At 52.7% G+C, this 25,874-nt stretch overlaps 1 protein-coding gene across 1 annotated transcript; it reads right to left on the reverse strand.

Moving 5' to 3' along the window:
• Window positions 1-1,968: 1,968 nt before the first annotated feature.
• On the reverse strand, window positions 1,969-25,491 carry ITPRIP (inositol 1,4,5-trisphosphate receptor interacting protein). The gene is given in 3 exon segments (XM_045361485.3): window positions 1,969-2,034; window positions 2,037-3,675; window positions 25,315-25,491. Coding segments are annotated over 2 exon segments (1,647 nt in total). The 5' UTR covers window positions 3,663-3,675; window positions 25,315-25,491; the 3' UTR covers window positions 1,969-2,013.
• Window positions 25,492-25,874: the final 383 nt, after the last annotated feature.

Raw genomic sequence — 25,874 nt, forward strand, 5'->3', positions numbered from 1 at the left:
TAGGAAATCCACAACCCTGTCCCAGCTGTGCCCTGAGAGCCTCACAGATTTCCTGAAGTTAAAAACAAACACTGTGACCATTTCTACTGCTTGCAAGATTTAATTCTTCCTTGAATATAAATAAGGCAGCATGGAACACCAAGAGCGCCACTGCTTTCTGCTTTAGAAGCAGCTTTGGTGCAGAAAAGATTCTCATTTCCCCACCGAGTTCTGCTGTCTCCGTATAAACAAGAAGCTGAAGGTTTTTTTTTTTTTCAGTGAACTTTCTCCTGGAAGCAAAGGAGAAGCTGTGGGAGATCGAGGCACAGGTTTGGCTTCTGGAGGCTGTTTTTTTGTTATTGGGGTCTCTTCAAAGCAAAACCGGATCAGAATGAAGCGGGGAAAGGCATGGGCCATAAATAAATAAGGAAATTTGCCCCGATTCTACAAATGCATCTGATGGAATGAGGAGGGTGGGGCTGTGAGGGGTTCGGGGTAACTCCAGGCTGCTGTTAGGGACACACTTGAGCTGGTTCATTCCCTGGAGTGCCCCGCAGCTGGGTCTAGGGAGAGGTAGGCCCAAGCACGTGTTCAGTCTAATTCCAGCTCACACTGGAAGCCTTCCTACAGGTTTGGTTGCCCTGATCACAGCCGAGCTGCCCCACCAGGAATTAACCCTGGCTGGGCAAAGGGTCCATTTTCTCAAGCTTTCTGAGGCTGGTTGAGAGAGCTCCTAGGGATGGGGGAAGGATCTCCTTCCTTCAGTTTATGGGGGAACTGGGCACCCCTGTCCAGTTTTTTTGTGCTCTCTGGAAGGCAAGGCCGGCTGAAACCCTGGAGGGAGAACACAGGTATATTCTCGACCCTGGCCCCCTGCAAGGGTAACTGAAGTGATGGTGAGAGAAAATCTCAAAGGGCCAGTGAAGCCACAGGTGGAGAAGAGGCTTCCTGATCCCCCTGAACCAGACCTGGAGATGGAGCGCCTCATCGAAGAAGTCCACTGTCTTACAGTAGACACTTCGCTGCAGGACGCAGGGCCAGAAGAGGTTGAGAGGCTTGGCCCTGCGCGCAGCCTCTGGGAGTGCCATGGCCTCAGGCGCCTTGCGGTTGCCAATGAAGAAGTGATAGAGCTTCTTTTCCAGCTGTCCTTTGCCACAGTCACCCTGTGTGTCTCTTTTTCCAGGTCAGCTTCTACCTTTAGCATCCATCCTCCCCCTACCACAATGAGAGTCAGAGAGACCAGCTTTGGAGAGAATAAAGAGAGGTGCAGGGCTGCTGAGCTGGCATCCAGTGTGGCAAATGACATCCACCATGCTCGGGATCCAGTACGTTGGGGAAAGGACAGCAGAAGGGGTGCACCTGAGTGAGAAGCGTAGCTGAAAAAGTGGCTGGGTTTCTCTATGCCACCAAGTACCCATTTCTGTGTGACAGAGACGTTAGTCACTCGGGCCTCGAATTTATACAAGGTCTTTTCTCCAAATAGTATAAAAAAGTGGCAGCCATGGCGGGACCACTATTGTGCAGGATGTGGATCAAAGTTGGACATTCCCACACCTGTCCCTGTTAGTGCTTTGGCTGCAAGATGGTCAGGCCAGGGGCTCCTGGGAATAGCGGTGCTGGGTCTTAACACGGTTCCCTGTCAGCCTTCTTGTAGATCCTCTGCTCATATTCAAGTACAGACTGGATCTGGGATGCAAAAAGAATTACACCAAATCCAATATTTGCATTGTCTCTACATAGCATGTTCTGTCACCATCTTGGCCATTCATGGTGATCGAGAAGTAAACTGCAAGGGATCAGTCCCTAAACCCAAATAACAGCTTTACCAACAGATCCCAATGGTATGAAAGGAAACCAGCTTCCCGCTGAAATTCTGTTTCCTCTGTACTGTAGGGCTTGGCTTCCTGGCAGGCTGAGCACGGCTCCCACGAAAGCCCGCCTTGTCCCCAGAACAGGGCTGTAGATGCCACCAGGGGTGTGAACGTGAGGGATGCCCTCATCTTAGCTCGAGGGTCCCACATGCTCTACAAGACGTCAGCTTTTTGGGGTAGGCTGGCGTGGTCTGAGGGGACATGTAGGGAATACTCGCTAATGAGTGCTGGGGCATTCTTGAGCATCTCATAGAAGGAGTCCAGTGTCTTACGGTAAAGACTTCGTTGCAGGACGAAGGGCCGGAAGAGGTTGAGGGGCTCGGCCCTGAGCACGGCCTCCGGGAGTCCCATGGCCTCAGGCACCTTGCGGTTGCCGATGAAGAAGTGGTGGAGTTTCTTCTCCAGCAAGCTCTTCTCCAGGAAGCAGAGCAACTCATGCAGACGAGCGTCCAGCTGCCCTGCCTTCCAGTCCGCTGCCTGCCGGAGGAGTAGGAGGTGCAGCAGGGCCGTCTTCAGGTGGTAGCTGCTGAGCCCGCTGGGGCCGGTCAGGCGGCTCTGCTTGGAAAGCAGGAAGGAGGCTATCTGCAGGCAGCTGAGGTGGCAGGCGCCCTCGGGCAGCGCCTTCAGTGTCATCCTGAGGAAGTGTCGCTCGTAGACAGCAAAGGACAGGAGCCAGTCTGTGCTGGAGGCTGGGGTGCCCTCAGAGGGCTCCCTGGGAAGGTGGGAGACAAAGTACAGGTCCGAGTCATCACACTGGATCACAGGAATCAGGTTGAAGGGCATGAACTTTCCTGAACGGAACTTGATCTTCAGGGACCCGGGGCTGTCCAGCTGGCTAAAGGCCAGGTCGAACTCGTACTTGTGGGCGATGCCGTGCCAGGCTCTGGTGAGGGCCGTCTGGAACCACTTCATGACTTGCATCGTGTCCAGGTACAGGGAATCTGTGGCACACAGCAGGTTCTCCATGTCGCCGCAGGGAGGTGCCATGCTGTTCCTGCCGTGCAGGAGACACAGCATGTCTTCCCCAAGCTTGGTCTTGCCACAGATGCAGCTCAGTGTGTCCCGGTCAGCGCGGACCACCTTGATCTGGCCGTAGCCCTGGCGATCCAGGGGCACTGAGCGGCCGGAGCACCAGAGCTCTGGGTGGAAGCGGTAGGGCTCGGGGGGTGTGAAGGGCACAAAAAGGTGGCACAGCAGCGGCCTGTCCACCTGCCAGTTCTCATACATGCTGTCCACGCCAATGAAGTCCTCCACCTCCATGTCAGTGTCCCGGTTGCAGAGGCTCCTCAGGGCTTCCAGCAAGTCATCTACGAAGCCTTCCAGGAACTCCCGGGTACGGGCTGCATCGGCCGTGGCCCCCCGGATGCAGCGCTCATAAAAGTGGCCAAGCGTGGCCTTGTTGGGCAGGGTGAGGCCCTGCAAGGGGGTGCCCCCCAGCCCAGGCAGCTCATCCTCCTCACCACCCAGGCACTCAGGTGAGGGCCCCTCCTGGTGGTCCTGGCGCCACACCTCGATCATCAGGAAGAGGATCATGCAGAGGGTGCTCCAGAGGTCCCATGCCACACGTGTCTCATTCTGCTGCCTGCCCTCCTCCGCCACCTGCTCCAGTGCCTCCTTCTCGGCTGCCAGCCGAGCCACCTCCTCCTCCAGGCGCAGCTGCTCCAGCTGCAGCTTCTCCTGGTGCGCCTGCATCTTGCGGATGATCTCCTCCTCGTTCTCAGGGACCGTGGTGTTCTCCCGCGGGAACAGCAGCGGATGGTTGATGATGGCCGTCACCACCACCAGACACACGCGGAACAGCCCCATGGCCATGGTTGAAGCTGTCCTGGGAACAGAGGGAGACAGATGGTTACACCAAACTTCCCTCAATGCCACTTCGTCCCTGGACCCCACACCAACCTCAGCCCCTCAGGGCTGATTAAGGTCTTAGTTCTCCAACCTAACCCATCGAGAGCTCCCTGCGGCTGCCTCAGGAGCTTCAGTCTAGCCATGGAAGAGCCCCAAAGGCCTACCCTGGGGTAGACATCTGTTTTTGTCCTACCCAGACATTCCTGGATGGCAGCAGCACCGCACTGTTCCTGGGGACCAACCCTTTTCTCCTACCAGTCCTTATGGCCAGGGCGAGGATATACCCACCTCCAAGCTCCTGGGATGGGCTCAAAACCCAGGCCCAAGACAATCAGACATTCTGCCGCTCAGCTACAGCTAGAGCGATTGGTTCTGGGGTGAGCATTTGATCCAATTCGGACCAATGAGAGACAGATGTAAGGTGTGTCGGGCCCAATGGGAAGAAAAACTCATCCTGTTGCGAGTTTGGTTGCTAGGTTGCTGAGGGAACAGGATTATACCTGCAGTGGGCTCTCGCGAAGGGAGCCCGCCTAAGAAAGACACCAACATAGAGGAAAGCAGAACCCCCCTCCCCACACTCAGCTCTGCTTGAAGGCATTGCTGTCTGAGCTCTTTAGTCATACTAAAGAAACCCTTTTTAAGTCAGTTTGAGTGGCCTTTCCACCACTTGAAATCAAAATAGTCCTGAATAAAATATCCCCTTCTCTCCCAAGTGAATGTCATCTTCCTGCAATACAGTAAAGCCTAGTGGTTAAGGGAGAAAGGGCTAGGTTCCAAACCAGCACTGTTAACTGAATAGCTGTGTGACGCTGGGCATGTTAACACACCTCTCTGAGCCCTGGTTTCCTTACTGCACAAGGGGAAAGCAATAGTATCTCACAGGGTCACGGTACTGATAGATGCAATGATACCTGCAAACTGCATGGCCCAGTAACCAGTACATAGCACATATTCACTGAACAATAACTTTCGGAAGTAGATTTGAGTCCTTATCCTCCTCTTCTGTAAACATCTCCTTCTGACCTGGAAGAGCTTACCCCAAATTCAGACACACTTTCCTGGCTTTTGTCTTTCCCCAGGACAATACTGGTGATGACCAGAGAGCAAAGAGTCACTAGTTTCTTCTCACCAGGCATCTGAACTTTAAATCTGACTTCTTAGTTGTGAAAGGAGGCACTCTGTTCCCCTAGGATAAGTGAATTTTTAAGCCTCAAGTGACTTTTGGAGAAAGGCTAATCCCTACAATCTTTGCAAATCAAAGTGTGGTTCATGGACCAGCAGCTGCAGTATCTCCTGGAGCTTGTTAGCAATGCAGAATCTCGGCTCCACCCACACCTACTGAATCGGAATCCACATTTTCATAGCATCCATATAAAAATCTGAGAGGCACTGTCTTACGCTGCAAGCCTTACTTACACCCTCTCCTCTCCTCAGCAGGAACCCTGGGACTTAACAATCTGCTATTTCCACACTGAAACTACCCCCCTCCTTGCTTGGGACCTCCGCAAAGGAAGCAAATGGCCAAATGCAAATCAGTTGAGGTCCTGAGGTTGTTGAGAGCACCGGGCTCCTCATACCATGCCCTGGTGCACGCCAACACTGGCTGATAGGAGCTATTGTGCCAGCCTGAGCCCCATTCCCTTTGGCTTGAGCCCCTGACCTGGAATTTGCACAATGAAATTCTTGTCCTAATGGTGCCTAGGACAGGGATTTGTTTCCAGGTAGATACCTCTGCAGGTTGTCCCTGGCAAGTGGCAGTATGGAGATGGACTGAGTTGGCTGCTGGTCACGCCTAGACAAAGCTTGCTGCTCAGATGTGACTCAGACATTCCACCCCATACACAACTGGACAGGTCTGCAGGAACCAAAAGGGTTGGGGAGTGGAGAAGGTCCGTCCTCCACCCTGAGGATTCTCAGTGTGGGCCTCAGAGGTGAGCTCTGAAGCGCTTACAGGTTTCCGCTGGAAGAGAAAAGCGGGGACAGGATAAAGTGGAGGAAGTCACACTGCAAAGTGGGTGGGGTAAGGAAAAAGTGCAGGGGGCAGCGAGCCAGCTTTCCTTCCCCAAGCCAAGGAGCAGCTTGCTGGATAGTGGCAGAAACAGGTCAGCTTGGTTTCTACATTCGACAAACATCCACAGAAAGTTTTGCCAGGGAGGGTCCAAGGCATAACTAACTGCGAGGCTGGGTGATTAACATGGGTGAGAATGTTAACACAAAGGTGGAGAGTACTCATAGCAGAATATCAGGCAGCAGCCAGTTAGGAGATAATTTGGGGGGTTTTAGGGTCCTTCAAGGCACCTGGATCACAGGCAGCCACCTTTGGACACAATGGGCCTTGACCAGTCACAGTAATGGCCCAGACAACCACCTACCCAAGTTCCGTGTCAACTCAGGGCAGGATGCCATGAACAGGGGAGTGGGGCAGTGGGCAAGCCCTATGGTTGGGAACCCTCCCTGTGTCTACGCCACACTTCACGGTGCTACTTGCTACATCCTCATTCCTGCCAGAGGAGGAAGAGCTGTAAGAGCCTCCTTGTATTGGTGCAGGCAAGGTTCAGAACTCCAAACCAACTGAAGGGACCAACTCTGTGTGCAAGGGGAAAAGAGGATAGACTCGAGAGGAGACAGACTGGGTCAGAACCCAGTATGTGCACCTACTGGAGGTGACTTCGAACAAATCACTCCACTTCTCAGAACCTCAGTTTCTTCATATGCAACATGAGAATAATCATATCTGCTGTTATAAAGCTTTAACGAGATAATGCATGTAAAGCGCTCAGCAACAGGCTTGCCCCTGAGCAAGTTTTCTTATAAAAGAAACTGTGATGGGATGGAAATACGCAGATGACCCTGCCTGCTGGGGTTCAGGGTAGAGTGCGCTGCAGACGCCCCTACAAGGAACTTTGGCAGGAGGTAGGCAGCGAATAGTAGCACTGATAATTGTAGGATTACAGACAAGACTCCACAGAAGCACCAGGGAAACAGGGCCCAGCCCGGGGAAGGACTGCAAGGAAAGGGGGCCTGGGCTGTAGACCCAGCAGACCTGTGTTCTAACCTTGAGTGACTACAAGTGGATCACGCAGCTTCTGCGCTCCCACGCTTTCCCTGTGAGAAGGAATTAATAACACTGCCTCCTTCACAGGGATGTTGGGAAAGACTAGTGAGATCATATACCTTGGGTGCTTAGCACCGTGCCTGGCACAGGGCAGGCTCCTTCTCCTCAGCATCCACCTACTTCTGCTTTCTCACCTGCTGAGCACAGCAGCCCTGCCCGAGCCCCAGGCACGGAGAGTAAACACACGCTCAAAAGTGCTCTGAAAGCACAAGATGTTCCGCTGCTATTTCTCTTTCTTGGCACACCCCTGAGTCCGCCCTGGCCCCCAGCAAAGGGGAGAAGACTTCAGAGCCTGGGATCCTCCTGCAGGTCAGGGGTTCCCTCTGACTCACTTTCTGACGTAAACCATCTCCCCACTTCCCCGGATCCGATCCCAGCTGTCATTTGGCTCCTCGTTAAACTCTGCACAGGCTGGCTCTGTCTACAGCACCCTATGGGATAGGACAGGCTGAGGCAGAGAATAGGGCTGTGGCCGCTCAGGGCCCACTAGATGGGGCTCAGTTTGAAGCCTCTGCTCCTTCCTCCTCCCAAACCCAGTCATAGAGACACCGCCCTGGGGACCCCAGGGGTCAGAAGAACCTCCTGCAGGCCAAGGGGATTCCAAAATAAACCTTAAAAACTAGTTCATGCCATGATGGGAAGGAGGAGCCAACAAACCCCATTATACCCTCCTCCCTCTGGAATTCAGGCACAACTGACCAGCATTAACATTAAAACAGAGATCCTAAGAGTGACAAAACAGACTCTGTAGCAATAAGATACCAAATTTCAATGCAATATAGCATCACATGAGATAGCAGGCCCTGAAAGAAATCAAAGTATTTTACCCCAAAATATAATTTCTTTGACATATTTTGAAATGGCCCTGCAAAGCTGTCTATTGTCAGGAAAATCTACATTCTGTACAGTTTCCTTCCCTTTCCAGGTCTCTTCCTGATCCAGGAGAGATTAACTAAGAGTCTGGCACCTTTTTAGGTCTAACAGACATGTACCATCTCCTCTCTCTGAAATCCACTTCCTGGGACTTCATCTACATAGTAAGAACCGTGGTCTCCATGTCCCTTATCCCAGACACTCCTTTCTACTGATTCCAGGTCTTTAGATAATAACTTACTTAACTCATTCAACCAACTACCAAGTCAGAAAATCTTTGAATCCACCTGTGACCAGGAAGTCACTCCTTGCCCTCACTTCAAGTTGTCCCATCTTTCTACACCAAACTAACATATTCCTTACACATGCATTGATGAATGTCTGCCTGTAACTTCTGTGTTTTTTTTGGGGGGGGGTGGTGGTGGGGGAGTAAGTCTCATTGTGTTACCCGGGCTAGAATGCAGTGGAGTGATCTCAGCTCACTGCAACCTCCACCTCCCAGGTTCAAGCAATTCTCCTGCCTCAGCCTCCTGAGTAGCTGGGACTACAGGTGTGCCCCACCATGCCCAGCTAATTTTTGTATTTCCAGTAGAGACAGGTTTTCACCATGTTGACCAGGCTGGTCTCGAACTCCTGACCTCAAGTGATCTGCCTGCCTCGCCCTCCCAAAGTGCTGGGATTACAGGCGTGAGCACCTGGCCTGCCTGTAACTTCTGTCCCTCTAAAATGTGTAACATCAAGCTGTAACCCAACTGTCTGGGGCACATGTTTTCAGGATCTCTTGGGACTGTGCCTCACGCCTTGGTCACTCAAATGGGTTCAGAATAAATCCCTTCAAATACTGTATAGAGTTGACTTCTCCACAAAAGGGAAGGAAGCAGGGCATTCTGACATTCTGATACAGGACGGGTAGTGAGGAGCCTCTCACAAACCATGGATATGTGTATATGTGTGCATGTACTTGCACATACCAGTACATGCCTCCCCAAAGAGTACCCTACTCCCAATTCCAAGGATGTCCACCTCTGCCTTGGCCCAAAGTTCTCACCTCTACCAGGCTCTCCCACACTTGTGGTCTGAGACATCAGCTGGCGGGTTTGGCTTTGAGAATAAACCTGTGTCACTTGGTGGGTTTTTTTCTGTCTGCTTGCCAGGAAGCCAGCAGGAAGCCTGCTGAATTCCTCTCCACCTCCGCCCTTGTCCACAGAGAGGGGCAGCCCATGCAGTTCACAGCTAAAATTAGCCTGGCAATGCTGGGGTCACGGGGCGACAGGGGCTGAGGGTAGAAGGAAGCTTCTGGGTGGCCCGGACAGAGGGCTGCAGGTGGCTCGCCAGGACCAGTGGTTTACTCAGACCCTTACTCTGAGGCTGGCCAGAAGCCAAGACCCTGGGGGAAATCCAAGACGGCTTCCTTCCTTCACTGAGGTCCCTCACTCCTGGGTCCCCCAGAGCCTGCAGCACTCCCCACCATCGCTTAATCCAATAAACACCACAAAGCATTGTCTAACAGCCATAGCTCTCCCCTTTCTCAAGCCCTCACTAGGATGTACTGGGCACTGCACACACTGACCACTGTAACCTTCTAAGAGGTAGGTGCCATCCCCGTTTTGCAGATGGGTTAACCAAAGCCCAAGAGACGAAGTCATTTTCTAGCCACAGGACTAGAAAAGCCATAGCTGGGCTGAGATTCAAGCTCATTCTCTCTGTCTTTGCCAGCAAAGTTCAAGTTTTTCCACTGTGCTACATGTACGGAGCACATACTGAGTTCGAGGAACATGCTGGACGCTTCAGGGCCTGCGATGATGAGTATGGCCTGACCCCCGGTAGCAAAAGCATTACAATCCACGTGGGAAGGTAGACAGCCACTACGTATGGAGTCCCCAGACAGAATGAGATGTGGGGCACAAAAGGCACTTGAGCTACAGGCTGCAAAATGCAGAGGAGGGAGGGAGCTTCCTTCCTGTTCTCTGAGGGCCTCTCCTTGTCTGGTGCTCTCCCTGCCCTCACCCGTTGGGGAGATGTCGGTGTGCAACCCCTTGGCTCCACCTTTACCTCCTCCTCTCCTTCCAGACAGAATTCCTACAACCAACCAGGAAGAGTAGGAGCCTGTGTCCGGCCCCACAACTTGTTCATCACACCGCTTTTGCCCCACTGCCCACCTCCTCCCACCAAGGGTTGGCTGACCATAGCCTTAAGCAGCAGGGGTCAGGGCTGCAAGGATGCCGAGAAGAAGAGGAAGCGCGGCAAGCCCAGAGCCGCAAACGCACCCTTTCCACCTGCTTTCCAGGACCCATTTTCTTGGCCACCCGGTATTCCCTCTGGGACAGTGGTTCTCAACCTGCTTAGCATCAACAGTGCCACCTGGCAACTTGTTAGAAATGCAAATTTTCACAGGCAACCTCTGACCTGCTGATCAGAAATTCCACGGCTGGGGCCCAGCATCTGTGTCTCAACAAGCCCTCTAGGTCATTCTAATGCCCGCTCATGTCTGAGAACCATCCCTTCCCAAACCAGGCATCCTCTGGGTAGGAGGGTGGGGCTCCTGCAGTGTTGCAGCAGCCCACATCCTGGAAATTGCCAAGGGCTTGCCCAGCACGCAGCCTGACAGATGCAATTAGCTCTGCTAATTACAACAGCAAAAGAAGGCCTGGCCCTGGCGTCACGTTCAGAGCCAAAAGGAGCAGCTGATAGGTTTCCTTTACGAAATGGAATAAAGGACTGGCTGTTGGCAGGGGAAGGCGCTTTTAGCCCAGGCCTTGGGGGTGACTTGGTTCCCTTTCACTCTCTAGGTTCTGGGTCCTCCAAGAAAGAAGGAGCCAAGGGAGACCCGGACTGCCATGAGTTTGGGCTGAACTCCTACTGTATCCTGGCCTTGTGCTGCAGTTTCTCAGCCCCAGCTTATGAGGTACACAGTTGTTGGGGGAAAAGCAAGCCAAAAATTTAAGCAAGTCAGAATACAGAGTTGAATTTGGGTCTCTTTATTTTACAGAGGTAGAAACTGAGGCCTCAAGAGGAGCCATGCTAGGCCTGGAGGGTGGGTGGAGTGGAAGAGGCAGGCTGAGCATCATCCCGTGGACCCTCCCAGGGAGCACCTGGCAGTGATTCCAGCACAGAACAGGGGAAGGGTGGTGAAAGCTGAAGATGTTTTCATGACTAGCCATTTATGAAGCAGGTACCCGATACCAGGCAGGATGCTAAGTACTCTGCATGTGTTTTGTCACTTAACTGTCACAACCTCATTTAGGTAGTCACATTAAAACTCTTACAGATGAAGAGACTGATGTTCTGGGAAGGTCACTGGGTGGCCTCTAGGATTTCTGAGTCTGCAGTGCATGACTGAATGTGAGCAGCACCTAGGCTGAGTCTGCCCCTCCCTCTGGTCTCCTTCCACCCCCTCAAGGGACTGATGGAAAACTGAATGAGTCCCTTCTCTTCCCTCCTTGTTGCCTAACTCAGGACAGAGGAGACAGCACAAATGGCTCAGTAACACTGGCTCTGAATGTGTCACTGCTCAGCCTGATTGGCTCCCATCCTTCCAGGACAGTGGGAGAGGAGAAAGGCCTTATCCCAGCAAGTGCAATGCCTCAGAGCTGCTCCTACCAGGGCATCTCTGGCTGGGTCCCTCTTCACTTGCATTCCAAATGGGGACAGGAGAGGGAATATAGGGGGGCAGTTGAGCAGACTGGGGCTGGAGGCTGGGCCCTGGAAGGGAAGGGAGGGACAGGCAAATAAAGGAAGTGAGGAAAGAGGAAGGAAGAGGACCAATAAAAAATCATTGAGAAAGTAGGTGGAAAGGGTGCGTTTGCAGCTCTGGGCTTGCCGCGCTTCCTCTTCTTCTCCTCGGCATCCTTGCAGCCCTGACCCCGTGCAGTCACCTGAGCCCTCTCCCACTGAGCAGGACCATCATGTTGGCCAGCTCACCTTCCCCAGACCTGCCACCCTGTGGCCACTGGGCTCCTTCCCTTCCTCTCTCCAGACACCTGTCTCGAGGACCTGGGTTGTAAAATCAAGTGTCTGGGAGGGCCAGCCCACAGGGAAAATGAGCGGGGCTGTGGTGGACAGTGAGAGGAGGGGACACTGGTCAACTGGATGGCACATGCTTCGTCTGAAGGGGTGAGTCCCCATGCCACACATTCTGTGCACCCGGAATGGCAAGATCTTTTTTTCCCTAAGAAAAGCCACTAATCTGGACTTTATCAAAATCCTCTCATTTTTAAATGTTGGCTGCTATTTCAAAAATTCTTTAAAAACCATGTGAGCAACACTGGGTGCAGTGGCTCACACCTGTAATTCCCAGCACTTTGGAAGGCTGAGACAGATGGATCGCCTGAGCTCAGGAGTTCGAGACTAGCCTTGGCAACATGGTGAAGCCCCGTCTCTACCAAAAACATAAAAAAATTAGCTGGGCGTGGTGACCCATGCCTGTGGTCCCAGCTACTCAGGAGGCTTAGGTGGGAGGATCGCTTGAGCTTAGGAGGCGGAGGTCACAGTGAGCTGAAATAGTGCCACTGCACTCCAACTTGGGTGACACAGTGAGACCCTGTCTTGAAAAGAAAAGAAAATGAAATAAAATATGTTAGTGACCACCCAGAGCCTGTGGGCTGTGGTCTGCAACCCCCCATGAAGCGTTCCTCAAGGTAACCCCTAAGCCGGGACTCTCCTTACTCCTACCCCATCAGCAACTGCTCAGCAAACCCACTATTTCCTCTGAGTCCATGACTCCCTGAAATACCGGCTCCACCTTTCTCCCCAAACCTAGGCCTCACTCTACTCCTGTGCCTCCTCGTTGGCCGCAGCAATCACACTTGGGATAATCCTAACCAGCACTTATGAGGGCTGACGCTGTGCCAGGCCTTGCAGGAGCTTAGTGTAAATGCCAGGGCAGATTTTCTTCCTTCCCCATGGCCTCTGCAAGGACTAGAAGAAAAGAGAAAGAGGCTTTGTTGGGTTGGCATCCTGATGACTTTTTTTAAGTTCCTCCCTCTTCCAAGAGCAAGCCTTGAATACACTTAATGCTTTGGGTGGGTGGGACCGGGCACCCCCTGAGTCCAGCCAGTGTGTGCACATGCGGACAGCAGAGGCTCACCTAAGCCAAAAGGCCTAATGGTGCCGCACTAAGGAGCACTTGGTATTACAGTAAGGTCTGTGGGCCCCAGGAGCCCTGACTGTCCCTCCCTAACCCAGGGGAGAGCCCAGACTGACTGAGTGGGATGCTGGGCTCAGAAGCACCCGGGGGTCCGTCTGGACCTTGGTGAGGTGGGGCAGCAGGACAGACAGCAGAGAGGGGAGAGCTCCAGCCCAGTGCCCACCTGAGGTGGCCCGACCGCCGAGCCGGCGGGGAAGGACACACGGGGCAGGAGCTGCCCTGTTTGCTCCAGCGAGCCTCTGTTGTCTGCACGTGAGCACGCTGGCTGCACTCACAGGACGTGCTGCTCACACCCGTCCAAAGCATTACATGCTCTGAAGGCCCACTCTCAGAAGAGGGAGCGGTTTCAAAAAGTCACCAGGATGCCAACTCTATCCTCAGGACTGGGTCATGGGGGTGGTCTGCCAGCCAGCAGAGGCACAGGAAGGACAGGGGGCTGGACTCTGCCGACTCTGGGTGGGCGAGCCACATCCTTCCTGTTCCCGCTTCTCCGCCGGCTGAGCAGATGGAGAAGGCAGGGAAGCCATGCTCTCCCAGGAAGGACAGAGTGTCCCTCCGTCCAGCCACTCTGCCTGCCTCCCCCAGCAGGACATCGCAGAAATCTCAGCATCTTGGGACAGACAGACAGACAAAGGCCTGATCTCTATGGCCGGGTTGTGGAGAGGACAGTGAGAAGAGATTACAAGGAGTAAAACAGTGGCAGAGACAAGGAGGGGGCTCCCCTGCAACCCCTGAGCTCTGGCCCACACCTCCTTTTCTCCCACCCATCCCCTCCAAGGCATCTCAGATACATTCAACTGTGTGGGTTGAATGGCAGCCCTCAAAATATACATCCTCACGCTAGTCCCCAGCCCCTATGAATGTGACCTAATTTGGGAAAAGGGTCTTTGCAGATGTGATTAAATTAAGGATCTTGAGATGAGATCATCCTGGATTACCTGGGCGGGCCTTAAATCCAATGACAAGTATCCTTATGAAGTGACAGGAAAGAGAGAGACAGAGGAGAGGTGAGGGGAGATGGAGGCCGGGATGGGAGTGATGCTGCCACAGCTGAGGGTCACCTGAGCCAACAAGAGCTGGAAGAGGCAAAGAGGGACTCTCCTCTAGGGTATCCGGAGGGAGTGTGGCCCTGATACCTTGATCCTGGCCTCCAGAACTCTGAAAATAAATGCCTGCTGTCTTAAGCCCTCCCGGTGTGTGGCAACTTGTTGTGCCCACCTCAGGAGACTACTGCAGTCTCAAATCGCGAGGCACCCTCCTCTCTCCCAGCCAGCTCCCCTTGCTGACCTTCCTCTTTGTTGGAGTATCTCCAGTCTCCCCAGCCACCTCTCACCTGGCCTTTGCTCTGCACCAAAGCCCGGGGATTCCACGTGAAATGGTATCTCTCTCACATACCGGCCAGCGTAGGCCTTTGGGGTCAGCTCGTCTGAGCTCTCCCTAACACCCCAAAACCCCCAGTTAGCTCCCCAACCCTGCACGTCTCCCCTCCCCATTTCAATGGAGTCTTGTTTCCATGGGACACAAGTCAGCGCTTTAAGAATGTTCAAGGCCTGGCCCAACCAACCTCAGAAGTCCTCTCGGTGCCCGCTCTGCCTGGCCCGGCCACTTCAGATCATCTCCTGTCCCCCAGATACCTCCTGCACCTCCCCACCATTTCCGGAAACATCCATGCTTCACCTCTGTGCTGGCCGAAACCCTACCCAACTGACCTCACAGCAAGCCCATCTCAGAAACCACTTCCAAGGAGCCTTCCTGGATCCCAAGACAAATCCCTTTCTTCTAAGGGATAGAAGAACAGGGGAGGGGGACATAGGAATTAGGCCTCACTAAGCGCAGCCAGGCCCCTCATGTAGGTCAGGTGGTTCCGTAGATGCACTGGCACACAGCAGGCACCCAACTGTGGCTGGTCCCGTGTGTCTCTATCTTTGAGTTATTGCATTTAACCCACGCAGCAACCCCGGGGGAGGGGGCCAGGAGCCTCACATCCCTGGCAGGAGCCCAAGGCGCTGAGAGGTGGGGCAGTGTGCCCAAGGTCGCACAACAGCCTGGCTCCAGGCCCCGTGTCACCCTGGTGTGCCCAACGGCTGCCTCTGTCCTTGTCTTGCCCCATCACCTTCCTCACTGTGAGCTCCTCCAGGGCGAGGGCAGGGTCCTGTTTGTCTTTGCATTCCCCTGAGCAACTGGCATAGACCTGTGCTCCGTGCTAAGGACACACACTATCCTGGGGGCCCACAGCTGACACCATGCACTGGAGGCACTGCTTTCACACGAAAGCTCCCCACAAATGCCCGCCACTCGCAGGAAGGAGGCGTCTCCCACAGCCAGCCTGCGGGGGAAGGTCTCCCTTGGCCACCAGGACTCCCACCTCCGGTTTCTATGCCTGAATCACAGTCCCAGCAATGTGCCCTCACCACTTCCCGTTGTCCTACATTGGCTTGGTCTGGGCTCATATTCCTCCGAATTTCCCCTAGCCCTGTGGTTGCATCTCACCCACAGGGTGCTGGTTTGGAGACAGCATGAATACCCATCTCAGGGCAGGACATGCCAGAGTTCCCACGAGTCGTCCCCTTTCTCTCTCTCCACCCCATGATCTCACACCCCCTGCCTCGAAGCAGAGCCACAAACGTTCAGGCAAAACCACACTTCCTCGGTGGGGCAGGGAGGGGAGGCTGCACGCGACGCAGGCTCCGCACAACAGCAGACACACTGACTCAATGGAAAGGGGAAGGGACTGGAACAGAACCCGGGAGTAAACACAAAGGAAAACAAGGAGGGAACAAAGCCCTCCCTTTGGCCACTCCCCGCCCCCTCCTACTTTCCCCCTTTCACCGAGAAACTGGGATGGATGGAATTAAATAAAGGGCCAGCACCCAGCAGCCACCTTCCTTTTGACCCCTGGATGGGAACAAAGACAGCCCAGCTTAGACAGACACCCTGCCTCTAGGAGATGGGGGAGGATGAACCCCCCAAGGCCTTGTCCATGGCCTCAGAAAGGCTTGTTCCCCACCACAGCCTCCCCACTCCACTGGTCTCTTACCCACGTCCTGGCTTCCTGAGATTCTGGGCCCCACACAGCGAAAGAAATCCCAGACTGTTCTTCTAAGCTGAGTCCCCTGCAGCTTAGGCGGTACCTGACACAAAGCCTGGGCCCCAGCTGGGCTGGGGAGGGTGGGGAGGGGAGAGGAAGGGAAGCGCTGTGGGCCTCCTGCACTCATACACACACACACACACACACACACACACACACACACACACACACATGCACGCACACTCTCCCTGAAAAGATCTAAAAACCCCTTTCATCTCAATAAAGGGGAACAGTAACAGACACAAAGACAAAGGGGAGGCCAACCCAGCTGTAAAAAAATTAAGAGCGTCTTTGCTTATGCTCTGCTGCAGGGATCTGGGCTGAACAATAGAGCCGGGCCTCTGCCAACCCTCCTACACCAGTTAGTCAGAGCAAACCAGTCCTCCTCCTCTCTGGAAAGCAGAGGGCCCACATGGTAAGGCTAGGAACAGTTAGCAAAATTGCTCCCAGAACTACCTATGACGACTCAGAGTCACACTCCCTACGAACTGCACAAAACAACCCTACTATGACATCATTTTCTAGCCACAGGAATGGAGCAATAAGGTGTGATGCGGGTGCTCCACCGAGGCTGTGCTGGCACCCAGTAGGTGTCCAGATAATGCCTGCTGAATGCATGGACCCGCACTTGTATGTGTATCAGTCAGACTGAGGTGGTCAGCAAGCAGCCACTGATAGTATCAAGTTCACATGGGCTCATTTCCACTCCTAAGGTCATCGAGAAAGAAACAGCCCAAAGCTCATCAGCTAAGAAGAGCTTAACAGTTTGCAGAGGCTTAGAAAACCATTGCTAAGGAGTCAAACTCTGGAATCCGACGGCCTGGGTTTGAATCTTGGCTCTACCACTTGCTATGGCAATAGTGTCCAATTTACGGCCTTGTGGACCATCTCACAGTCACTCAGCAGGGCTTGGTAATGATACTGCTGTTGGCACTGGTACTGGTGCTATGGTCGGGTCTCCCTTTGGATTTGTTAAATCGTCACAGTTGCATGTTAAGGAGTCCTCTGGGAAGAAGTGGGTGAACGACATCCCTGCAGCTCCTCCAGAAGCCTGGGGAGTATGACTAAGTTGTCTCCTCCACCTCCTTGTCTTCTAAAGGCCCCAGGAGCTGACACAGAGGAAGAGGAGGAAGTTTGGAGACCTAGGAAGGTCAGCAGCACCCTCCCTCGCTCCCTCCAATCTGGCATCATTGACACTGGCAGCTCTTCCATTAGGTTCTGAGTACCCAGCGATGGAAGAGGGTAGATGCTATAATGATGAATGCTTGCTGAATACATGAATGGAGTTAGAATTGGGATAAGAACCTCACTCACTGCCTTTACTCCCAGGAGCAGGAATCTGAAATTCCTGGAGTGAAGTGGGAAGCTCTGGATAAAGTAACTTATATGTTCTTTCTTCCTGGGAGGCACGCTGCAGTCAGAAAAGCAACGTGCTAACAGTGTAAGTGCCTTGGAAAATGTAAGCAAAATCCCTTCCAGATGTAGCCCTGGAGACAGAAATGGCTGCAGCCCCGTTTGGTCTGGACTGGCCTTCATCTAATTGCAGGCGGACTCACTGCCAACGTTTAGAAAATGGCCCAGGAATGAACCCTGACACGTTTGTCTGACCCTCAGCTGCCGTGCCGTGGACATCTCCCTTCTTGCTCAAGCTTCTTGTAGAAATGGATGATAAACAGAGGATTACAGGGTAAGAGAAGGAGCAGAGAAGTAATTCTTCTTTCAGGAGAAAACTGGACAAGCCTCAGGGCCCTGACACACCACGGGAGGGTTTAATAAATTACAACTACTGCATCCCATTTATTGAGGCTTAAGCATTGTGCAACAATGCTTTACACGTATCATTCTCACATTAAACCTCTGAAGCAGGCACTTATCTCCATTTTACAGAAAAGGAGACTGAGGCATAGAGGTGAGGCCACCCACCAACATCATAGAGCCAGGATTTGAATCCAAACCTATCTGACTTTCAAGCCTATAATCTTCCCATGAAGCCACAAGCTGTGCTGCTCAGTGACTTGGTATCTGTGAAACATTAGGCGTGTACCTATGGACTTTCCTCGCCTGGACTGTTTAGGGGAGGGTAGGTGACAATCTAGACGAAATGTGGCTATGAAGCAGGGAGTTAAACCTAATGAACTTATGAGACTCCTTTCTACCAAGATTCTGTGAGGGTGGCCTGGGCTATTTGAGATAAAAGGAATGGAAAGCCTTCTCTGCAAAAAAGGGAGTGAGGGCTCTCTTGACACTGGCAGGTAGGTATGTGTTGGGGTGAAACATCAGGAAGTGGCATGAGTACATCAGGGACATTTTGGGGCAGCACACAGGGGTAGGACCCAGGCAGCCCCTGCTCTCCTACCCTCCAGCCCAGGCATGCGGCACCCCTGCCTTCTTGGGAACTTTGGAACAAAGTCTCAGCAAACAAAGGACGCGTTCATAAACTTCAGGTGGGTCCCCTGACGGCTGCTAAGAGGCTATTGAAGCCGGTTCCCATGAGAACAGTATGTTATGAGTACGTGCTTTTGCACCAGCGGGCAGGGCCAAAATAATGACAGCACCTTCCCTGCTGCTTTGATACAGGAGGAGGGGGCGAAGGTTGGGGGGACTCCTGCATCAGCTTCAGGGAAATGAAAGGAGAGAAAGCAGTAGCAGCCCAGGGTAGTATCCAAGCTGAGCCCCTCTTCCCAGGCAGTGAGCGTCCCACTGTGTTATGCACCTGGAAGTGAGTCATTTGATAATTGTGGGGCTTTGTATTTTTCCTAGGGACTTCCAGCAGAGGATTGCAAAATGCTAGGAATATTATCAGGAACTGGTTGTTACTGTGCCCATTAAACAGAAAAGAAAACTGAGTGCTGGAAGGGAAAGCCTTTCCTTCCTTTCATCCTCAGATAGCTCAGGCCACACTCACAGAATCTCTTGGCAGAAGGAGTCTCCAAAGTTCACTAGGTCTGCTAATATCAGAGTGAGTCACAGCAGGAAGGGACCAGAAGGCTCAGGCCTGGAGTTGGTGGTCTGCTTGCTGTCTTCTCAGTTTTGACACTTAAACTTTGTGGGATTCTTTATGCCATCTGTATGTTTTCTGGGCTATGGTGTCCAGATGCCTGAGGTGGGAGAAAGAGCCTAAGGCTCTGGGAGAGAGCAAATCTAAGTTCGAATCTCTTCTCTGTTGTTTTCCGTTTGGGGCAAGTCCCTCTGAGTATGTTTTTTCACCTGTAAAACTAGGATAATACCCACCTTGAAGGGCTGTTGTGAGGAGGAGAAATAAATACGTATAAACCCCTAAAATGGGGCTTTGATCAGTAAATGAAGCCACTATTTTTTTTTTACAAGGCCATTCTACTTATATGAACAATATCATATCCATAATGGTGGATTCAGGACCAGATTTGTAAATAGAATCACAATCTGCAGGTTAATGATACTCTAATTTTCATTTATAAACCTGAAAAAGCTAGGTGCATACAAGAATTAGGGCAATGACTTTAGCCACTGATACCCCGGACATCAGAAAAGCACCTGAAGTTATGCCTAGTTGCACAAAACAAAAACTTTAATCAGGCGCCTTCAAATGGAAGGACAAGGCGATTCCTGAAACCTCTAGAGAGAGACCTACTGTATCATCTAGTTTTTCATCTTTCTTCAGGGCAGGGAGTCCTCCCTTTCCTGCCTCCTTCGTCTCCTGTGCTGAGGTTTGGCAGCCCTTGCTTAGGAGGAGCAGCAGGCATCACCTGATAAGATGTGACAGAAACCACAGGTCACCAAGTTAAGAGCATCAGAACTGCTGAGTGACCTCAGCCTTGTAAACAGTGCCATCCCAGGGACAAGGTGGACATCCATGGCTGCCCCCTCTGACTCCACTCCCAAATTAGCAAGTATATCTCAAGCACATCCAACTGAAAGCATTCCATGAATTTAGTTTAACTCATCTAGAATTCCACAGGGAATGCTAAGCTGAGTGAGGTGAACTGTGAGACAGGATTCCTATCTCCAGTTGGTCCTGCCTCTTGGGGCAGTGGATTCCATACACTCTTCCTCTCCATGTGCATTTCATCATAAGGCTCCACAAGGCCACTGAATCCCCGGCACGGGCCGTGCATAACATAGATGCACAATGGCTGCTTGATCAATGAGGCCCCTGTAATAAGGATGTGAGTATCCTATTTCTCACTCTCTTTTGTGGGGAGGTTGAAGAATAGAAAGTCACTTTTCTGATGGCCCCAACACTGCTCCAGCCTGCCCTTCCCCTAACCCTCCTTACAGATCCAGGCTGCAGGAAGCCCCCTAAGGAGTCCCGCTCAGAGAACTGAAGGAGACGGCAGCTGTCAGCACTGGGCTCTCTGACCCAAGGCCTAAAGACACGCCACCAACAGACGCAGCCCAGATCTGAAACTGCAGCACCTCCCTCTTCTCTTCACCCTCCCGCTAACTGGGCCCATCCTCTCCCCAGTCTCTGAGAAACATACCTGTGAACGTTACACCTTCTATGTCTCTTCCCTTCAACATGCGTCTTACACTTGAGGCCGATTTTTCACCTCCCGTCCATCTTAGGGTGGAGGCGTTGCCCTGAGCAACAGTGATGTCACCTGCAGGGTGCTTCCATTTCACCGATGTCACGGGGTGAGCCTAACGGATGGGGGGGGATGCACTCTCTGTGGGAAAATGTCACAGGTCCTAAACTGTTGAGGAGGGGTCTGCAGGCCTCTTGGGCACTCCCAAATAACCCCTTTCCTCTCCCAGAAGAGCTCCTCACCCTTCCTTCCTCTCTGGACGCCTGTTGGAGCTCAGGCCTCAAATCTGACTTTCCCTCTGCCAGAGTCAGCCAAAAGATCAGCACGAGCAGCTCCAAACAAACTGCTGGAAAGAGCACTGAGGATAGATGTCCTCCCCGTCGAGGATAGATGTCCTCCCCGTTGAGGATAGATGTCCTCCCTGTCTAGGACAGTCTAGGCCCCTACAGCCTTGTCCTTTGTCCAGACCTCAGAAGAGGGAGCATGACCTGATGGGGAAGTTGGGGCCCAAGTTGGCAGAGAATGCAGACCTCCAATTGACCTCTGCTGTCCCAAAGAGCAATTGACCTCTGCTGTCCCAAAGAGCGCACACTGGCCAGATTTCCAGTCTGCGCCAAGCACGGTGTTCAATGCCTTCTGCGCATTGTCTGGCTCAACCCTCCCCACAGCCCTGAAGGTCATCCCCATTTTACTGATGATGTTACCGAGACTTGAAGAATCAAGGCACCTGCCCAACTACTGAGAACGCCCAACAACTGAGTGGTGGAGCCAGGATTCAACTCATGTCTGCCCCACTTCAAAGCCCGTGCAGTCACACCTCCTTGGCTCTGGGCACCTGGAGATGCGGCTCACTAAAGATGAGCCATGAAGGGCCTGGACAGAGACCAGAAAGAGCCCTTTAAATCCAAAGAGGCCAGCTGAGCAGGGCAGGTTGCCTGAGGCAGCCAAAGCAGGCACTGCTTTAGGAATGCTTCACCCTTGGCCTACACAGGGGATGTAATAACTGGCCAGCCTTGGGCCAGCCTCCATGCTGATTAGGGACCATATATCCTTGCTCTATGCTTGGCTTTCTATTGATCCATCCAGGTTACCTGATGCTCTTGATTTGCATATAGCATTTACTCTCATTGCCTGGCTCTACAACCCTGAGATTGTACAGTAGTTACTGAATTTACACACATGCAAATCTATGTCTCTGGGAGCTAATGCTTGCAAAGCACTAAACAAATAGGTAAATAAAATAAAAAATTACTACATTATGAAAGAGGAAAGGGAGAAATGCTACCAGGATTTCTCAGGGAAATAATGTCCTTGAGGCACTGGCCAAGGAGATGCCCACAGCCAGGCTGATCTGAGTATCCAGTCTACCTGGCAGGTATTTCTGCTGATGAGAGGGCCGCAGAGGTAGACAAAGCCCTGCACTCTTGGACATCACTGTCCCTCACCCCCACCCCATGGTCCTCCTGCCTGGTTCTGACTCCAGCTTTGATAAGCGCAGTCCACCTTCTGGTCTTTGGTTTCCCATATGGCTTGTCCAGGACACAGGGAAGAGACGACATTCAGTCTGTGTGATGTTTGCAAAGTCTCCTTGCAAATTAATAAACCAGCATTCTGACTCCTACACCCACTTCTGGGAGCTTTCTCAGGGTGAATCAGTAGCTCGAGTCCAAACCACTCTGAAAATTACAGAAATCGGGTTTCTGAGTAGGCACAGCTAAGAGCCATCCCCTGGGACAGGCGACGTGATCCAGGTAAACACCACCCTCTGAGCAATCTGCTGGGCACCAGCTGGCCCCTCCCAGGAGGCATCTTGACTTCCTCACTGATGAGAAGCCTATTTTGTTTAAAGTGCCTATTGACAGGGCATAGTGAAATGCTCGGTTCCAGCTAATTAAGCGCTCAGCTGTACGGTGTGGAAACTAAGCGATCATGTATATGGAGCTGTGATATGGAGTTTCAGGAAGGGTTTCTGGACGAACTTGGGAAGGGCATTTGTGGGTGAACAGGACTTCAACAAGGAAGCAAGAGACCACAGATGGGGATCAGGGGTTTGGAAGGTCGGGACAGTTGTCTCACCTCCTTCCACTCACTGTCTGCCTAGGTCAAGACCCTGCGTGCAGCCACCGCCGGTTGCCTCTGAGCCACACCTAGGGGCACTTACTCATCACCCTCATACCAGGCCCCAAACTGGATCTGCCACCTCATACCGCCCCAGAGATTAAGGAAAGTCACTTGATTCTTGGGCCAGGCTCCCCATCAGCCATCAAGGCCCAGCTTTGCCTCTTTCTTTCCTCCTCTTCCTCCTGCCAGATGAATTTCCCTTCCTTCCTCCACCTGGGCTGAGAACAGGTATTTCCTCCTTTGAAAAAGAAAGAAAAAGGCAACTGTTCTTCCCCCTTTCCCACGAGGGTTGCCAATTAAATTAGCTTTTTAAGCTTAAGCTGCTTCTTGGTCTATGAATGTCCAGTGATTGAGACTCACCTTCCAGGCTCCAGAACACTTAACATCCCTGTGCCTCACTTTCCTCATCTGTAAAATGGAGTTAACAATACCTAACTCATAGGGCTACTGTGAGGATTAAATGAGTTAATACAGGCTAAGTACTTTTGGGGGGAAAAAAAAAAAAGCCTGGCCAATGTTAAGCCCTAAATAGTGGTTGTTTATCAGGGCTGCTGTGAATGGTGGGCCAAGCAGTGTACTGCTCAAGGCACTTGGCTGAGGGGTGAGGATATATCCAGCTCACATGCCACTTGCCCAGCTACATGGCTTGGCTATGTCCACTCAAATAAGGCCAGTATTTCTAAGAGGCATCAAATCCCATCCTCTTGCCAAGACGGAGCACCTTAATCTAATTCATGCGAAGGACTGAATGGGCTAGCAGCAGCCCTGGAGGTTATCATGAACAGTTCTCAGCATCCTCGTGGCTCTGTACTCCTCCCCAGCAAGACTGGATGACAGAAGGGTCCAGGATGGCCGGTGTCATCCATAATAAAGTACTCCTCAGCTCCCAGAACACTTGGAGCACCCGCCCCTCCCAAGCAGGTTCTCCATTAAAGCCCCACAGGCTGCCGTGCCACCTCATCCCTGCTGGGGCGGACTCTCAACTCCAAATATGGAACCTGAGTCTTGGACTCTGAAAACACCTTCTCCTGCCCAGTTATTATTTTTTGGGGTGGGGGCAGCGGGGCATGGGGGGGTAGGTGAAAGCCAGGGTCTCAACTCTGTCACCCGGATGGAGTGCAGTGGCATGATCCTAGCTCCAACCAAATGATCTCAGCTCTAAGCCTCGAACTCCTGGGCTCAAGCAATCCTCCCACCTCAGTCTCCCAAAGTGCTGGGAAGACAGGCATGAGCCACCCAGCCCAGCCTCTTTCCTGTTGACGGCCACCTGTCTCTGCTGACAGCTGTGAAAGGAAAATACAACCTCAGGACCCCAACCTCAGGATGCCAAAGGGAAAAATTAAGCTTGGGAACTGAGCCATGCAAAAAACAAAACCGAAAACTGGGTTCCTTTTGTTGCCAAACAGATAGCTATAATTTCACATGCTTACTTTATCTTATGTAAAATGTAGAGTTACTGAGCATGAGAAGAATGCACCCAGGGAGAGCAGAGAGTCAGTGTAACTACTTCATGGTTACCCACAAGTGGAGAAAATCTGAAGGCAGAATGGCCTGGAGCAGCAGCAACACACACGAATTAGCAAACAACGAAAGCCACTTAGGCACGTGGGCTGGAGGGAGGACTCAAAAACACAGTCTATTCTGTTCTCATAAGGGGGAAAGACAGCAATCCACTTTTCTGATAATCTATTTTCAGGGCTAACCTGGGCCTAAAACTGCACCAACCACGGATGAACTTTAGCTGGCAGTCAGATAGACTCGGTTTGTAAAAGGCAAGAGCCCTGGGTCATATCCAACAAAAAAAACAAGAAAATAGAACGCGACCCCAATTTAGATCCAAAAGACCGGAGTGCGGATTGCGACCAGTATCTAGTACTCTACTATTTGTGAAATGAGACCAATATCTGGTACTCTACTAGTTGTGAAAGGGTGCTTTTCTCACACCAGGAGAAGGGCAAAAGGCAAAATGAGGTCCCTGCCTGGTTCCGTAAAATATTTTACCTTCCTGGTCGGCGGCAATTTTTTTTTTTTTAAAGAGAAAGCGTTTTGGATAGTGAATCCGGCCCCGGAACTCCTTGAGTCTTCACCTGGCAGCCAGAATGGCGAAGTCACAGGGATGGGGTTGAGGGTGGGGTTAGGGGTGAAGTGGCAGAGTTATTTGCAGCCTCAAGAGCAAGTCTGCATAGCGGGAGGTCTGGTCCACTAACAGTCCCGAAAGAGGAAGCGCCGGGGACTTTATCCGGCCTGAAGCAGCCCCCTAACTTCACTACCAGGAACCGAGAAAAAACAAACTTCACTCCCATTCCTCCCTTACAGGAAGGGAGGGAAGGGGAAGGGGAAAAGGGAGCAGCAAATGAGCAGGGCGACCCCGCTTTTCTTTCTGCGGTAGCGCTCTGCTCAGGATGTGAGAAGTAACGGGTCACCTGGGCACTACGAACAAAAACGTGGTCCCGCTCTGGGCTCCGAGGCTCCGCGCGCCTCGAGGAGGAACTGCCCGCAGCCTAGCTGGAGCGAGCGCCCGCGACGCATTCCCCCGCACGGCGGGAACAAGACGCGTGACCGCGGGGAGACAATGCGCCCGCCTGGGCACGCGCGCTTTAAGGGGGTCTCCAAAGTCAGCCCCCACCCGGGGGCCGAGCAGGCGCCCGCGATCCCCACACCCTCCTGCGCCCCCTCTCTCGGCAGCCATCTCCCGCACAGCTCCTCCGAGTTCGCGGTCTCCATCGCGCCCTTCTTCCTTTAGTACACTAGGCTGCCCCGGGACTTACGATTGGCCTGGGTCCCGGTCCCGGTCCCCGCCGCGGGAGGACGGCTCCAGCACAGGCTTTGCGCGCGGGTCGGGGGCCGGGGTGCCGCAGCTTGTAGGTGGCTGCGGCGGAGCTTGAGGCCCTGTACTTAGAGGGTCCCGCCTTCTGGCCTACAGCGGCCGGCTCTCAGAGTTACTCATTTCCTGGATGTCACAAAAACTTTTTCCTCCTCAGAAGAACAAAACACCCGCCTCTACTCGCGGCCGCGGAAGCTCCTTAAGGAGGACCGTGTGGGTTTTGGTGGTTGGGCCCAGGGTCCGCCGGGAAGATCTGCCCAGTGGACCCCAGAAACTTCCCCCGCATGGCAGAACTGGAGAGTGACTGGGAGAGACGGAATCAGGCCACTCTAGCAAACTGGAGCGAGTGGACAGGGGCCCGGAGAGGACGCCCTTAAAAGTCGTTCTAAGCAGCGGAGCGGAAGGAGTTAAGTCCTTACAAGTCTGGGAGAGTTTTCTGCGGCGCGTTTTACAAGTGGCGGAATTCATGGGGCCACCTATTTAGTCTCTTGGAGGAAAATATAA

The sequence above is a fragment of the Macaca fascicularis genome, chromosome 9 (genome assembly GCF_037993035.2).
Source record: "Macaca fascicularis isolate 582-1 chromosome 9, T2T-MFA8v1.1".
Classification (NCBI taxonomy): Eukaryota; Metazoa; Chordata; class Mammalia; order Primates; family Cercopithecidae; genus Macaca; species Macaca fascicularis.